Here is a 16,493-nt window from a genome sequence, read left to right on the forward strand (position 1 = left end):
GCTCCCGGAGCCGTGGCCGCGGGGTGGGGAGAGGGTTTGGCTGGTTCTGGGGGAGCTGCTGTGGGGGGACAGACCCTAGAGCACCGTTCCCGTCAGAAACAGGGCGTTCTTCGGGTTTTGTGTCTTTTTTAAAGTAAAATGGAATATTCCGTGTTTTTCTCTCCCCCATTATCTGCTGGTTTTGTTTGTAGCTAAATTACAATTTAGAGATGAGCCGAAAACGGAATTTGTGGAGTCAATAATTCCCTGAGACTGTTGGGTATCCATGGGCAAACAAAGAGCGGTCTTGCTGCCAGTAAATATATTGAATTATTGGAATGAGCTGATGTTCGAGGAAAACCAAACGAAATGAAACAGGATGGCTTTTCACGCAGAAAAAAACATGAATGGAAGTTGCAGGCGCCTCTTGGACTCTTTACTAGATGGCTGAAGAGTTCTGAGTCATACAGTGAAGAGGAGAATATGTTGTTAGCTAAAACTGTACCAGTGAAACTCCAGCACTGGCAGTGATTGCGATCACAGGGTTTAATCAAAGAGGAAGGAATATGCGTGTATAAAATAGCACACTATCAAAATGGGGTTTGTTTGGGTTTTTTTCCTTCCTATAAATGTTGGTCAAGAAAGCTAAAGGCGTCAGGGAGAATTCTGTTATGATAACAGCAAAAAAAGAGATTAAAACATAAGCAAAAATTAGCTCCAAGTCCAGTACGGATGATTTAGCAATAGTTGCTAATGGTATAGTAAAGGCACTGCCTATTTTTGTTATGGATTTAACAAAATGAGATGGATTTTGCTGTGCAAGGACAATTTAAGTAGCGTGTAGGTTTCTTAGTTATAAGGTCAGTCATGGTAGTTTTGCCTAACTGGCTGATTGTAGTACTCAAAACATTAATTGAGGAAATCTCTAGGTTGCTTACATTTGTTTTAGTGGCATATGTATACTCCGACCATCACAAACATTTCAGTTTCCCTAGTATTCCACAAGTTTGTTAATCTGGCCTTTAAATAACGGAAAAGCTGTCGGGTGACCAAGCATTTGTGTAGTTAATGAGAATGGCTCTAACTGCATCTTTATCGTGTTTGAAGCCACGTGTTCCTTTGATACCACAGTGAATTCTTCCCTACCAGAAATTACAGGTTCGATTGATAAACACCAGTATATTTCTGCAGGGGCTTTGACTTTGGGATATTTCTGTTGTCCCCTTACCTCCCCCCCAAAAAAAAATCCCTGTGTCGTGAATGAAGTTGTTACGTAGCCAAATGTCAAGGTTTGAAGTGAATGTGTGTCTTTGTGTGTCACTGCGGATGGGAAGGGTGATGGCAGGACATACAGGAGAATCACTTTACTTTATTGAGGTTGATTTTTAAATACTAATACAATTCTAGTTTAAACAGCTTATAAGGGATATTGGGGAAGGAAAAATAAAAAGATTGGGTTGAACAGGTAAATATGAATAATTCTGTAGTCTCAGTGCAGGGTGTTTTCACCAGCCCCGGACTTTGGCTGATTTTACTTATTAAAGACGAGATTGAGAGGCGTCTTTATGTCAGTATGTAACTACATTCATTTACACTGTTGGGCTTTCTTACTTAGCAATTTCTAAACTACACTGAAAAAAAAAAACCAAACCAAAAAGCAGTAACTGGAAGCCCAAGTTTGGTAACCTCCTTTGGAGTATTCAGCTGTTAATCGCAGCCGTTGAAACGCACAGATTAACTGTGAGAAGGAGCTACCAAAGGAAGTGATGTTGCCACATATAAATTGGTGATATCTTTTGGGGGGTTTGTTTGAAACATAACTGATAATCCAACTCAAGCACAGAAGAAAAAAATGTTTATTGTCTGGTGTTCGAGTTAGATTGAATGATGCAGTGGTTTCTTCTGAATTCTATGAATCTTTGAATAACATAATCATTCACTGTATTACTGCTCTGCATGCTGCTGATGCTTTGCCGCACGTTCTTATTTGTTTAAATACACTGAAATGTCTTGCTGTCGATACCAGTTGTACCTTCCCGAAAGGCTTTACAGCTGTAAAAGTAAATATGGGAACAGACTGTATTTGATGGCACTTCCATCGCTGCTGTTAAAGAGCAAAGTAGCAGGCATCAGGATTAGATGTTAGCTTTGCTGTCTCTTTGCATCAAGCCAGGATCAATTTAAATTATTTCTGAGGACAGTTTTAGACCTTTATCCTACAGGTTTTTTAATACAGCATCTGCAATAGTGTTCATATGCAGGATATGATTCTTTTGATTTACTGAAGTAGCAATGTTACCTGGAAGGCAATGGCAAGACCTTATATGCGGTCTTCATTAGAGTGAGCGTGCAGTACTTATTCCCAGGTTTGTCATCCTTTGTAATTTTCCTGTGTCTGTCTTTGTTCCTGCTCATGAAGTTTGTTATGTAAACAACTTAAAGTGGAAAGTAACTTTGAAATATTCAAACTGTATAGTTTCTGTGGCTTACCACTTGAACTTTCAGTAGTATGGAAACAGTGGAAAACATAAGGTAGAGACTGACGATCCAGATTAAGAAAACAATTTAAATCCTAATAACTAGTCTGTGCTACTGGGGTGCTTCCTGCTAGGGGAGTGGAGTTACACCGGAGTCTTTCAGACAGTGTTTACGATGGTGCAGGTCTACAGGATGACCTGCTTTACAAAATTACTTAATTGCTGACGTTTCTCAAAGTGTAGAAAAGTAGTTCATGACTAATGTAGCTGCAATGAAGACTTTTAACCATTGTAAGCACAACTCTGAAAGGACAGCTAACTAACTTTTAAATTCTGCATTTATTTAGTGAGAATGCAGTGTGTAATATGGGCAGTGTTTATTCTGTTTATTTTGCTACTCTTTTACAATCAAATGTCATGATTTTATATTTCTAGTTGCTGCTATTTGAGTCGAAGATTAAATCAGCTATCGAGCCATGATCCGTTGTGGAAAAGACACTGCAAGAAATACTGGCTTATTTCAGAGTAAGTGTATTTTAAGCCCTTTTTTTTAGCCTTTTAAAGCCAGAGTAAGGTTGTTTTGAGCCTTTTTTTTTTTTCTATTAAAATAAGACTTATGTTCTTATACTGTCTGTTTATGGTCACATTACTTTTAGTAACTCTAAGATTGAATTGGTATTCACCAGCTTCTCACCTGCTTCAAAGCAGTAAAAGGTTAGCGGTCTCAAAAATGTTAATTTCCTGAAAAAAGCTTCATGAGTGTGCAAGTGTTAAGAAGTTTTATGAATGGGTAGAGAAGAGGTGCCCTGTTAGTGCCTGGGCATTCTCTCATTTTTAGAGCTAGAGAGATCTTAAAGGTGATGTGAAGACTTCTCAGTTGTTAGATTTGTATTTAGGTGTATGAAGCAGTACTAAGCCTTTTAGATTCAGCATGCTGATTGGAGTTTGAGGAATTGGAATATATTCTAACACAAAGATGCAAGGGCTGCTACAATTTGGAGGCAAGCATCCTTTGTCAGATGTTAGTAAGCACTTTTTTGGCACCCTGCCTTCCCGTAGCTTGGTGTTGTGCCTGTGAGGAGAAGGCAATATGCCATAATTCCTCAAGAAACTGACTTTGCAGATCAGTGCAGAGAGTTCTCATTTAACCTTCTGCTTTGCTCCTTAATCCTTCTTATTGAGTAAATAAAGGAGTTTGTGACTAATGCAGTAGATGAAAAAAGTCTTTCTTTTTTTTGAAGGCCTTTTCAGTGTACATGTGAAATGTGATGTGAATGAGCTGTTCACCAGTTCTAAGATTTAATAATAGACAGCACTGTGTTTAAAGGAGTATTGTTTCTAAGTTTTCCCCTGATACTAAGTACCCCAAGTGTTTCCTAATTCTTTTCCAAGTTGCTGTTGAATAGATGCTGGAATTAATTGAGTTTGTGTAGCTTCACATGGCTCAGAGTGTTCCTGGCTTAATAGTATGTGTACTGTTACTGCCAAATAACAAATATTAACTTATTGGGTTTAGAAGTCAAGCTTTTTAGGCTGGTATTTAAACTTATTTTCTTAATTTCCACTTAGAGAGGAAAAAAGTAAACGAAATCAGAGCTGGAAAGCCATCTTCATCAGTACCTACTCTGACCTAGGAAGATACATCCGATACTACGCGACGTTGAAAAAAGCCTGGGATGACCTAGAGAAATACTTAGGACAGCGGTGTCCTCGGATGATTGGTTCTTTGAAAGGTACGGTGCTTTCTTTAGTCGGCTGGCTGATGTGACATTGTTAAGTTTCATACTGCTTTCATCCTGGGTGTGTGCCTCAATTACTGCAGCCCTGAAAGTCAAACAGATGTTCTTTCCCTTCCCCTCCAGTAAATAAGTAAATTAGACCACTTGTATCGTCCTTGCCCAGTTGCTAGTGATCCATAGACTCTGAAGATTTCTTTTCGAGAAGAAATCAAGATTATTTTTTTCCTAGTGACCAGTCGATCATTCTTTATCTCTGGATAATTGGGAATTAATACACTTTTACTGCTTTTGTCTTTGGTTGCTATGACAGATTTTTTGTTTGTTTGTTTATTGTTATTATTTAGTTTAATAATCCCGTTACTTCAAGGACCTGGGGCCTGTTGGAGTGATTTTATTTGTGAGATTTTCTTATGACCTAATTAAAACATTTTCACATGAAAGCAGGTATTTTTAACTAAAGCCAATCAAAAAGGAAGTTGTGGGTTTTTTTCATCTCTAGGTCTTACTGCATTCCTCTAATGAAGGTAAATTAGTGGCTGAACAAGAATTTTTAATTGGGTTTTTGTTCAAGATTCTGTTTTTAAATTAATTTTATGTTTTAATACTTGAAGTACTTCCAGTGTTCTGGTTCATAAATCTTGCCCAGCAAGACATACAGCAAGTTTGGGCTTTTCTGGTATAGGGACAAAATATCTCTTATATTTGCAACTGTACTTCAGTCTTTTGCATGAAATTGACTATTACACCAAGATATTTGATTTAATATAATCTGTGAAATTATTCCATGTAGATGAAACTGATAATGAATATGAAAAGGGGTTAAAAAAAAAAATTGTCCAAAACTGCTTGAGTGGAGCACACCACAGAGGCCACCCAGTTGATCTTTGGTAGATGTGAGGGTGCGGGAACCCCCTGGAATGAGTGTGTAGGTGTAAGAGTAGTTAATCCCCACCCTGTCGTGTTGATGATGATACGAAAATCCCCTTGCTACAACCCCTTTATTGCTTCAAATTCCACATGATTGGTGGCTGCAGCCAACATTTTGTTGTTAGTGATTGGTCTGGAAACTGAAAGAAGGAACCCTTCGAATGATGAAAGAGTAAAATCAGCATTGCCTGAAAGGCTTAACTGGGACTTGGGTCAGCTAATGACAATATTGTGGGGAAGAGGTTCCTTTCACTTTATAAATACTTTCTGCTCAAGTCACGCCTGTTGAGATTTTGCTGGATGGAGATCAGCGCTATATCAAGTAACCAGTTAGTGTAATCAACTTCCTTTCAAATTTATGCAGTATTCATTCTGTGCCACCTAGCATAGAATAAAGTCACCAAATATTGACTTGAGTCTGTGTTCATTTGATCAAGGCACTTACAAATTCCATGCTTTGTATTTGAAATACTTGATTTTTAGTGATTCTGGCCACTAGTGTGAATTTAATCAGTGGCGGATTCTTGAGACCATGCTAGTAGAGAGCTACATCCCGAAGTTGAACTGAATTTATCTTCCTTTTGTATGTCTGTCAGTTCACTTTCTTTGAATTATGAGTGGCAGCATACTTCGAAATATATATCCTTTTGTGATAACATTAAAAAATAATACACAATGCTGAGGTTGCTGGGGCTACTTAGAGTTTTTGGCAGTCAAAAACATGCTGTTATGTCCAGAATGTAGCTCGTTTTTGCTTTATTTCTAGCCATGCAGCTCTGATGAAATGGTGTGAAATAAAACTTTAAAGGAGAGGTCTTAACACAAATTCTAACATTCACCTTTGTCAGTAACAGCATGGGGGGGCAGAGCAGTGAAACAGCACTGAATTTGGGAGTTTCGTAGGAGCAGCAGTTCCCGATTCCCCCTCCAAAACTGCCACTTAATACTGTGTTTCTTTTTGTACACAGAGGGCGTGCGGGAGGAAGATCTAGATGGTGTGGAAGCACAAATAGGTTGCAAACTCCCTGATGACTATCGATGTTCCTTTCGTATTCATAATGGACAGAAGCTAGTTGTTCCTGGGTAAGGAGCAAAAACTACATAGCAAGTTATTCATTCCTTTTATATTTCTTGGATAGTTTATTTATGAAAAAGAGAAAATGCCTACTGAACAGGATACGTGAAGCATTAAATTATCATGTAACTGAGTGACTGCTTGAAGGGACGCTTCTAGAATTGACTATCCTCTAGTCTCAGAAGTAATTGAAAACAGTAAAACAGTGTAGGTTTCTAATTGCTCAAATTACTCTTACATTTCTGTCCTTTTTCCTAATGAAAACTTTTTTTTTTTAATAACTGAAAAACTTCCAACTGTTGGGCTTCTAATCATACCACTGCAAATTGCTCCCCTGAAGTTTTGCTTTGTATTACATATGTAAATTAGTCTCTTGCACTCTTCAGGTTTCATTATTTAATAACTTCTTTTCTTTAAAATTATTAGGGAATAACTTTCAAACCAGGTAGTCATTTTAAGTAGAATCAAAATGTCAGTTCTGCAAATTAAATTTTCTCAGTAGAAGATTTTATGATTTTAGGGTTAGAAGGCAAATGACCAAACATATTTTCCTGTCTTCCAGCTATAGGAAAAGTTAGCAGGTCAGCACTTGACAAAGTGCTTTAAAGGTTAGCGAAAGATGGAAAGCTAGGGCAGATCATTGCGGTGTCTGTAGGGGGCAATGCATTCATGTTGCTCTGCTAAAATCTTTGCTAGTGAAAAATTCTAGTATTGGATGTGCTGATGGAATATGGGAAACAGTTTTATGTTTTATAAGGATGACTTCTAGTTCTGTTTCATTTCCAGAAGAGACTTTTTGTAGAGAGGAAATAAGTGCCCTGGTTCTGGTGCATCACTTTTTAAACTGTTGAGCGTGATAATTCCAAGCAAGACTACGTAAGGAAAAAAGAGGAATGGAACCTGTTGCCCAACATAGGAGCAGCTTATATCATGCTGACGTGTGGCGACTTGTGCCTGAGTCACTGCTTTCATAACACCAGTAAAAGCTTAGCACCTGCGAGAGTTTACATCTGAGAATGTCAGTGAAAGGCAAATTAGAAGGGAGTATGGGTGGGGAGGTGTGCTTTGCAGGTTTGTGTGCTCTTACTGCTAAGCGCACTGCTGTAGTGTGTGCCCTTGTAGTTAATTACTTTGATCAGGTTACTCCTTTTCATCATTCTTCTATTGTCTGCCCCTTTATTACATTGAGCGTAGGTTGCTTGATTTTTTTTATTTTCACCCTAGCTGTCATCTAGCCCAACGTGCACATCAATGCTAGCTTTGGCTTCTGTGCTCACCTCCATTCCTAATCTGTTACATATTTTGGATTAGTACTACTTTTTTCCAAATGTATATGTTCTTTTCTTATGTATAGAGAGAGGTGCCTTTTACTATCTTCAACATCACTTCCTTGTCAAAAACAAATACAAAGCCCATCCTTTTCTGTAGTGCTTACAAAAAGCTAGAGGAAAGAACGAGATACACAGTTGATGGTCTTGCCATGTCATGCTGACGAATATTGTCTCATTCTTTCCATGTACGTCTGTTTGCTTGTATCTGTCTGCCTTAGTTTTTATACTAAGATTATAATCTCTCTGCCTCAATAGTTATTTTGCTTGTTTACTTCTCAGCCCTTTCTCCAAAGTATAGAGCGCTGTGCTCACATGTTCTTTTGATCCATGACTGTGACTATAGCAGCTTTGTATTCTAATTGAAGAATCATGGATGCTTTGGTAGTGTTGAAATGAACTTCCACAAACGTGCGTTACGGAGCACTGGGTATTGTTATCTTGGGCTACTATAGGAAGCTGTGTCAGCTGTGAATGGCTTCTTTGAAGTAGTTGCAGACATGATGGGAATCACCAACATGGTTTAAAATAGTGGTTTGGGATGCACAAAACATACAAGGAAGTTTTTATCTTAGAGCCGTCTCCCTTTGTGAAGGTTGATGTTACAAACTAATAACCTAGTTGAGCACCTGGTTATTACACTTGGACTTCTTCTGGGTCTAATATGCATCTAGAGTATTGAGAGAATCAATACCTAGAAAAGATTTAGATCTGTCTTTGCATTGTGAGTGATATCTTCTGTTCATCTCCTTTTTTTGTTGTTGTTTGTTAAGTTTGATGGGAAGCATGGCACTATCGAACCACTACCGCTCTGAAGACTTGTTGGATATCGACACAGCGGCTGGAGGTTTTCAGCAGAGGCTGGGTCTGAAACAATGCCTTCCTCTTACTTTTTGCATTCATACTGGCCTGAGCCAATACATGGCCCTGGAGAGTGTGGAGGGACGAAATAAATACGAGATCTTCTATCAATGTCCAGTAAGGAAGATATGTTTATACTTCTGAATGTACTTTTGTAATGAATGATGGTGTCCCTTGGCTTGTTATCAGATATTTTACATAGCAAAAGTGAATACTAAGAGGACATACTAGTTTGTTACTTCCCCCTGAGTTGCCATCTGGGTTTTATCAAAGCCCACAAGTAGAATGTGAAAGAAATATACATTAAGTTGTTAATGGCTATAGCAATTTCTATAGTGTCATGATGGTGGACATCGTTCATCCTTATTGGAAGGTATTAATTTAATTTGTTCAAACTATGGCAGGTATATACTCTTCTCCCTGTTTCTGTAAGAAAGAAAGGCTTTTCCATTATGGAAGATCAGCATTTGTATATCTCCTCCCCTAGATTTGTGAAATGTAGACTCACTCCAATAAATGAAACCCCCTGGTTTGTAAGTAAAACTTAGTCTCCAGTGGAAGAAAAAATTGCTCTTGATCAACTCCTTTGTAGGACATAATTATTTGAGTATTGTTAATAATTTTTATAGCTGTAGTTGCTAGTGAGCCTTAACGATATTATACCTAACAAGATTTTAGCCCCCTCTTTCTATACCCGTGCCCTGACAGCCTCCCCACCCCAAAAAGAAAGTGGGACAAGTAAAGACTGTTTCTTGTAAGAAGAGATGGGTATCTTCATCCTGTTGTGCAGTTCCTGGCTGTTTGTAAAGCATGTAGCAATGAGATTTCTAGGCAATGCCTTGGTAATGGATCACTTGAAGGATTTTAAGATCCCCCTTTGTATTATGCTGAGTATTTAAACCTTCTGGATAATGCTTGGGAACTTGGAAGGTTACGTACACACTTATGTTTTGGTTCATCTGTGGATAGCCGTGCTTGTTTCAGGGGAGAATATGGTAGTACAGAAGCTGGGATTGTTTAGCCTGGAGCAGAGAAGGCTCAGCGGAATCTTAGCAATGCTTAAATATCTGATAGCAGGGCATAAAGAAGTCAGAGCTAGACTCTGAGTGCTGCCTGCCCAGTGACGGAAGAAGCAGTGGGCACAAACTGAAACATGGGAAACTTGGTCTGGATGTACACAAAAACGTTTTTATTGTGAGTGTGGTTGGATGCTGGAACAGGTTACCCAGGGAGTTGTGTAGTGTTTGTCCTTGGACAGGCCATCATCCTGGGCGAGCTGCTCTGGCTAACCCTGCCTCCAGCAGCAGGGTTGGACTGATCATCTTCAGAGGTCCCTTCCAGCCTCAGCTCTTCTGTGCTTCTGTTCTAAGGCAATATTTTTTGGCGCCTTGTTTCTTGAATGATCCATTAACTCTGATTTTATATGCATGAGCCTTAGTAGGATGTAAACGCTGCATATTCACATGAGCACTCATGGGGACAGGCATGTGTGTTTTGTATGTTGAATAACTGACTGGGAGTATAATGATGTGTTAAACAGACAGATTTTAGATCTAGTGAATACAGGGAAAGTGTTCCCTATGTTATGTTTCAGGTGTTGAATTTTAACCTTGAAAGTCTAACTCTCTCCTTCTAATACATCCATAACCTTCTTTCCCTTTTAGGACCAAATGGCTCGCAATCCATCTGCTATTGATATGTTCATTACAGGTAACACTTTAGATAAAATATTCTGCAAAATGTTTTACTTGCACTGTTTAGAAAATGCACGTCAGTTTGACTTGAACAAAACAAGCGTTCTAAATTTTCTGTGCCACTTGTAAGACTCTAACCTACTTTAAAATGTCAGCAGTTACTTGAAATGACATGCAAGTTTTCTCTATTAAAGCTTGTCCTTCTGTGTGTCTTGTATACAAATTGTTCAGTGTACTAACCTGTCTAACAAGATGAGCAGAACCTTTAACTCAGCTATCATGGGGGTGAGGTAAGCAGTTATTAAATACAACACTCAAGTAGACAGGTTGGTTTTTTTTCCCCGGTAGTTTTTGCAGCCATGTTAGTAGTTGAAAATGTTTTGTGTCCCTTAATAAAATCTAATAAACTACAAACATAGCTGCAGAAGAAGGCCTTTCTGGATTTTTGATTTGCCTCATTGCTTTGTTCAAAGGATAAAGGAGGCAAGGGGAAAACTAATTGTTGTTTGCTTATGTAGTCATGTGTTGTGATCATCTGTCTGGCATGTAGATTGACTGGAATAGTGTTTTGATTTTTTTTTTCTTTGGTTAATCCACTCGAATCTGGTAATTGTGGCTATGTCTAAATTAATTTCTCTCAGTGAGAAAGCAGATGTGTAATAATTGGCACCAAAATGAATATTAAAACTTGGCCTTGCCCATTTCTTAGGAAATATGTATTAATATTGCAGTGAGAAACCGCATTAGGCAATGCTGTACCATTGCTGGTTTGGGTTGGAGGTAGTCAAACTCCTAGCCACGCTGATTTTAGGAAACCTTTCAATGTACTGATTCTCCACCTGAGGATGGTGTAATACTTTCAAGCTGTGCTGTGGTGAATTGGTATTGCTGCTCAAGGTTGCTGCTTTTGTGGAATTGAGTCAATGGCGAGGTGATCTGACATCATATTGAAATGTATTCCACTGGTCTGAAAGGGTTAATCTTGGCTTATTGCAGAGTAGAAGGGAAGTTTCATATACAGCATTTTAGTTGTCATTTTGAACGTGGCAGGGTAAATGGGTCAGCTTTCTGCATTTGGAGTTACTTTATACAAGGTTTGCATTTTGTGGATTAGTGGTAGAAAGGAGGATAATAAACCTGGAGTTCCTTAGATTTCCGAAAGATCAAAGGACAGTACACATAGCTCTTGCGCAAAGGAAGAAGTGGTAAGTACGCTTAATCTAACAGGAGTGGTAGTCCTTGATAACACGTCAGTGAAGGTGAGGAGAATGATTTCTTAGTATTTCAGCTTAAATCCACTTTTATATCAGTAATATTGACAAATAATTGAAGGACTCTGTGCTTTTCTCTTGGACTCTCTATTGCAGCGCTTGGAGGATTTATGGCTGAGAAATTCTTTCATGGAGAGCTGGTATCTCCTGCATGAAATTCTCTTCTTTGAGAGTTAAATGTGACAGCTTGTCTACTCAGAAATCCAGCTGTTCCTAATTAATGTCTGTAGGTGTATGAAGAGCTGTTCTCAGACAATGGCTGTAATTGTCTGAAAATCCCAGGTTCTTTGCAATGACAGACAGCCTTAGTCTCCTGGGTTTGTAGCAGGCGTGCAGAGTGTGTCTATCATTGCCTGCTGCTTTTAAGAAGAGAGAAATTCTGCAAGTTGCTAGCATGTTCCTTAGAAACTCTGTTCATATGGAAACCTGGGTATCAAAACTGAGTCCATAAATCCACCAGTGGGCTTGCATGCTTCTTGTAGGTAGAGCAGCTGGAATTAGCTATACGAGTAGTATAGGCCACCAGACTTGTCTTCTTTTCCAGTTGTAGAACAGTCATGAACAGGATACCAGATGATGAAAGACACCAGCATTTGAAGACCGTGTTTATAATGTGAAATGCTTAGCTAAGAGTTTCTCTGTTTGCTGTGTCATTTCTGGAGTATGCATTCTTAACTCTTAGTTCTTGGTTGGTTTCTCCAAATGATTTTTGTTGGTAGAGTGGACAGGAACATTCACTGACTCATCTAAGTAAGGTTGAGAATTTATTATAAAAATATATAGCTTTAAACTGTTGCCTTGAAGTATTTATTGTAATATGCTCAGTGGTAAATTTGCCTGTCCTTATGAATGCTTTCTTCTTTGGCATCTAGGTACATCTTACTTGGAGTGGTTTACATCCTACGTAAACAAAGTTGTAACTGGTGGTTATCCTATCATCAGAGACCAGATTTTCAGGTACTGTGACTGGGATTTATAACCTCGCTGCAAGGTTTTGAGGCTTCTTTTAGAATGTTGACCTCTTTCCAAGTAGTTATGGGTATCCAAGAAAAAAGTTGCTGGTGGAGAGAAGAGAAAGGACATGAAATTTATTGCAGATAAAGCTGTAAAACAGAATGCCTGAAGAAACATTTTTGTGTTTTTTTTAACCAGAAGCTTTAGAGTTTTGTAACTTTAACAGGACCGGAATTTTGCACTGTAACCGATCTGAAGTTTAGCTCACAGCATAATATTTATTCTGCTTGCCATGAGAGTGTGGCAGCTGCAGGACTGTCCTGAATTATTAAAAAAGCAGTTGTTTGAGTGAACTGGTCTCTAAAACAAAGCTGTTGAATATGTAAATAAAAAGGACTTTTCTGGTGTTTGAATCTTCATGTACTTTTCTTCTAAATGTAAGCAAGAACCTTAATTCTGTCAAACTCAGATGCTATAGAACCAGGTTCCTGATCTGCACATTAGTTTGCTGTATGAGTTGCTAGTTTCTGTTTTTTAAATAGCATAATGACGCATCCTTATTAGGAAGTGTGTCTTCATTGACTTCAGATTAAATTATACACCCATCTTAATAAAGGAGGTACAAATTGATCTATAGCTGTATGAGTTTAGGTGATGGGGAAGTATACATTATGAAGACACTGCACACATCCTTTATTTAAATGCCAAACAACAAGTTAAGAATTACTTTTAATCTAGCACCACAGTGCTCTCATTAGTAATTAAGTAATGACTTTACATGTAGAGTTTTCTGTGTTTAATGTCCAGAGCTATTTGCAGAGTTAATGTTTTCCTTTCTGTAGGTATGTGCACGATAAAGAGTGTGTTGCTACCACCGGAGATATTACTGTTTCTGTGTCCACGTCTTTTCTACCTGAACTCAGTTCTGTACATCCACCGCATTATTTCTTCACGTACAGAATCAGGTAAAAATAACAAATGAATTGACTCTTACAACACAGGAAAGACCTGTGTAATGTTCACAACATCAGTTGTTGCAAATTTATGCACAGCATTCATAAATGTACTAAACTGAGCAGGATGTGCTCAACATGTTGTACTTGTTAATAAAAACCATACTAAATCGTTACCTGGTCAGGTATGCAAAGTACCAGTCAAGTTGGTAATTGGTAAAGTACAGTGACAGGTGGGGAAAGAAGTTATGAGTAAGGGGTGAATAATGATAGTGAAGCAGAGGCAGGGACATGGATCCTGACAACTAATTCAGTACACTTTATCTTAGCTTTTGGGGGTTTTTTTGCCCAGTCTACCTGGAGAGCGATCCCAAGGATACTGAAGTATTTCTTAAAATGTATGAAAGTAGTTACGTAACCGTTAAGTATGCTTTCTTGCTTCTAGAATTGAAATGTCCAAAGATGCTCTTCCTGAGAAGGCTTGCCAGCTGGACAGTCGATACTGGAGAATAACAAACGCCAAAGGTGATGTAGATGAAGTGCAGGGTCCTGGAGTAGTCGGTAAGTAAAAGATTGCTTTTACAAACCCAATAGAAAGAGGGTTTTTGTATTTAATGTGCAAATCATGAAAGTTACGTTATTAGCTGTTCCTCATGGTGACAGAGGGTAGTAGTTGGATGGTTTATATCAAAGCAATTTTGTTGCTTGAAAGAAAGAGATATGTATCCATCTGTTTTAAAATTGTTTTGTAAGGGATGTCCTGATAGTTAACCATTCTTCAGACAGTTTTTTAACATCAGTAGTTGCTGAGAATCATTTATGCAGCCACTGGAATATAAAATAATCTGCCTCAATATGTTGTGGAGTGCAGGTGCTTCAGCAAACTGCTAAATTGCAGTTCCACTTCAGTCCTTACTCTTCTTATTATTTTACCAACAGGGGAGTTTCCAATTATCAGTCCAGGGAGAGTCTATGAATATGCCAGCTGTACTACATTTTCCACAACATCTGGATACATGGAGGGGTATTACACCTTCCACTGCCTCTACTACAAGGACAAATTCTTTAATGTCACAATTCCCAGATTTCATATGGTGTGTCCAACGTTCAAGGTGTCCACAGCACGAAAGGTAAGTGGAGATGCAGTTGTGCTTAGCCTAGATTTTTCTTTTTTATGACCTCCTGTGTTGAGATAACACTAGGTTTAATTCTAATAGGACTGCGTAACTGTGTGTTTAAACTTTAATGTCAAGTTGTTGTTCACGTTTGATTCTTTTCTTGAAAATCGCTCTTTTTTTTCCAGTACCATTTATTTAAAAAAAAATCTAAAAGTATCACTCAGTCTGAGACTTTGGCAATGTCCTACTATATGAATTCTTTTTGGCTTCTGCAATGTTTGTCAAGAAAACACTTGAGCCTAGAAACATGGCATTGTGTTAGCTGTTTGGATTTCATAGTTATTTAAATACTCCATCTCAGTATGACCATGCTGTTGTCTGTTTTAGCCGTAATAGCATATCTACTTTCTTCAACAAGAAAAGTTCCAGTTAATGACAATTTAAAAATTCTAGCAGTCCTCACTGAATGTGCATTCCATAAAGGAATTTAATGACTTTGCACATCAGTAAGATGTTTAGCTTCCTGGTAATTATAATGTAGCTGTAGTCTGGAGATTGCAGGTGAATTATATAATTTCTCCATTTGCTTTGGTATATTTCGAGAAGATTTTTTTTTTTTTTTGACATTGGCACAGCCCTTATTTAGGGACTAATTCAGAAAGAACTTGAAAGTTTTTGTGTGAGCACCAAGTCTTTCCTTGGGGTTGGGCATCTATTTGGACACGTTCTCAGGTTTTTCCAGGGGTTTGAGACACTCTCATGACCAGTAGCTCTAACAGCGAGTACCAGCAGATGTCATGCTTCTAACAGAAAATGGCAACTCTTAACTCTTGCTCACGGTTATGGGATTTGTAACTTCTTTCTGTTCAGTTGACTGTAAAAATCTTTTGCTTTTCTCTTTTGCTCTACCCCTGGTGTTAAAGGTAGTAATGACCCTTTGTTTTTAAACTGCTTCTATTAAACAACAACATAAGCCACCAAGAAAATTGGTGCAGCCAAGATACTGAATGGTGGCCCCGTATAGTTGTAGATATGAAATACTGAAGGCTAATGGACATTTACTGAGTTAAGGGTTGTTTGGCAAAATTCTCTCTATTGCAAATTAAATATGGATGTGTTTTGTATTAGGAAACAAATCATAATGAATATGCAGTGGATGAAGAGGAAGATTCCACAGACACTGATGAATATGAAGATCGACGTAGAGTGTTGGACATTCCTGCACCTTCGGGACGCTGCCCACGTCATACCTGATGGGATTTTTTTTCTAAAACAAACTGTTTTCAGAAGCTGAACTCTTTGGGGCTAGTGCATAAGAATATTTCTGACTATTATAAATGAACTTTTTGTTGCACATCAGGGCAACTAGCATGAATGTTGGTGCCAGTTCTAATATTCATCAGAGTATAATTTTTTTTTCCTGGTTTGGAAGTGGGGGGTGTTCAAAAAGGGGGAGGGAGGGGGGGGGTTAGGGAGGGGAAGAGAAAGGTGTTTGGGCTTTGTTCAATTTTTTCCAAAGTGCAAAACAGCTTGATAGTCCGAGGTAATCGTATCTTACATTTTTAAACTATTGCCTATTTATGATCATATTGCAAATGGTGTGGGGATTTGTTTTTATACAAGCATTTAAAATTAGCAATAGACAAGATGGCAAAAAAAGGTGTATACTATTGTCCTTTCTCATGAGTTTCTACTCTTGATAAGTCCTGCTCAGAATGAAACTTGCAGTTTGGGCTGTGTGTCCCATATGGGTGAGATCAGGTGCTCTTATGCTCTTTTCTTTTTTTTTTTTTTTTTTTTAATTAAAATAGCAGAAAATTCTGCTTATCAATACATAAATTAGGAATGAAACTGGCCTTATTTTTAGACAATCTGTCTTTTCAACTTAATTTTATGCTAAGTGACTCTGATTAGATAATGCCTTTTGGAATGTAGTGTACATGCAATATCTGCCTCTCGGTAACCAAGGAGTTTCTCAATGACTACAAAGTATGAATTTGTAAATATGTTTGGAGTTTTTCTTTATATGATATTTGCTGTTCAGACTTTGTCATAGCTGACAAATTTGTGTTGAGGTATCATGTTTCCCTAAATCCTCTATGGACTTTTGTAACTAC

At 38.2% G+C, this 16,493-nt stretch overlaps 1 protein-coding gene across 1 annotated transcript; it reads left to right on the top strand.

The window, feature by feature from the left end:
- Positions 1-2,886: 2,886 nt before the first annotated feature.
- FBXO3 (F-box protein 3) lies at positions 2,887-16,040 on the top strand (the record flags this gene model as incomplete). The annotated part of the gene is made up of 10 exons (XM_010073717.1): positions 2,887-2,981; positions 4,026-4,189; positions 6,091-6,205; positions 8,299-8,503; positions 10,051-10,096; positions 12,224-12,308; positions 13,148-13,270; positions 13,704-13,819; positions 14,198-14,388; positions 15,505-16,040. Coding segments are annotated over 10 exons (1,266 nt in total), but the record flags the coding sequence as incomplete, so codon positions are not given.
- Positions 16,041-16,493: the final 453 nt, after the last annotated feature.

This window comes from Pterocles gutturalis, unplaced genomic scaffold (genome assembly GCF_000699245.1).
Source record: "Pterocles gutturalis isolate BGI_N339 unplaced genomic scaffold, ASM69924v1 scaffold35447, whole genome shotgun sequence".
In the NCBI taxonomy this organism is placed as follows: Eukaryota; Metazoa; Chordata; class Aves; order Pterocliformes; family Pteroclidae; genus Pterocles; species Pterocles gutturalis.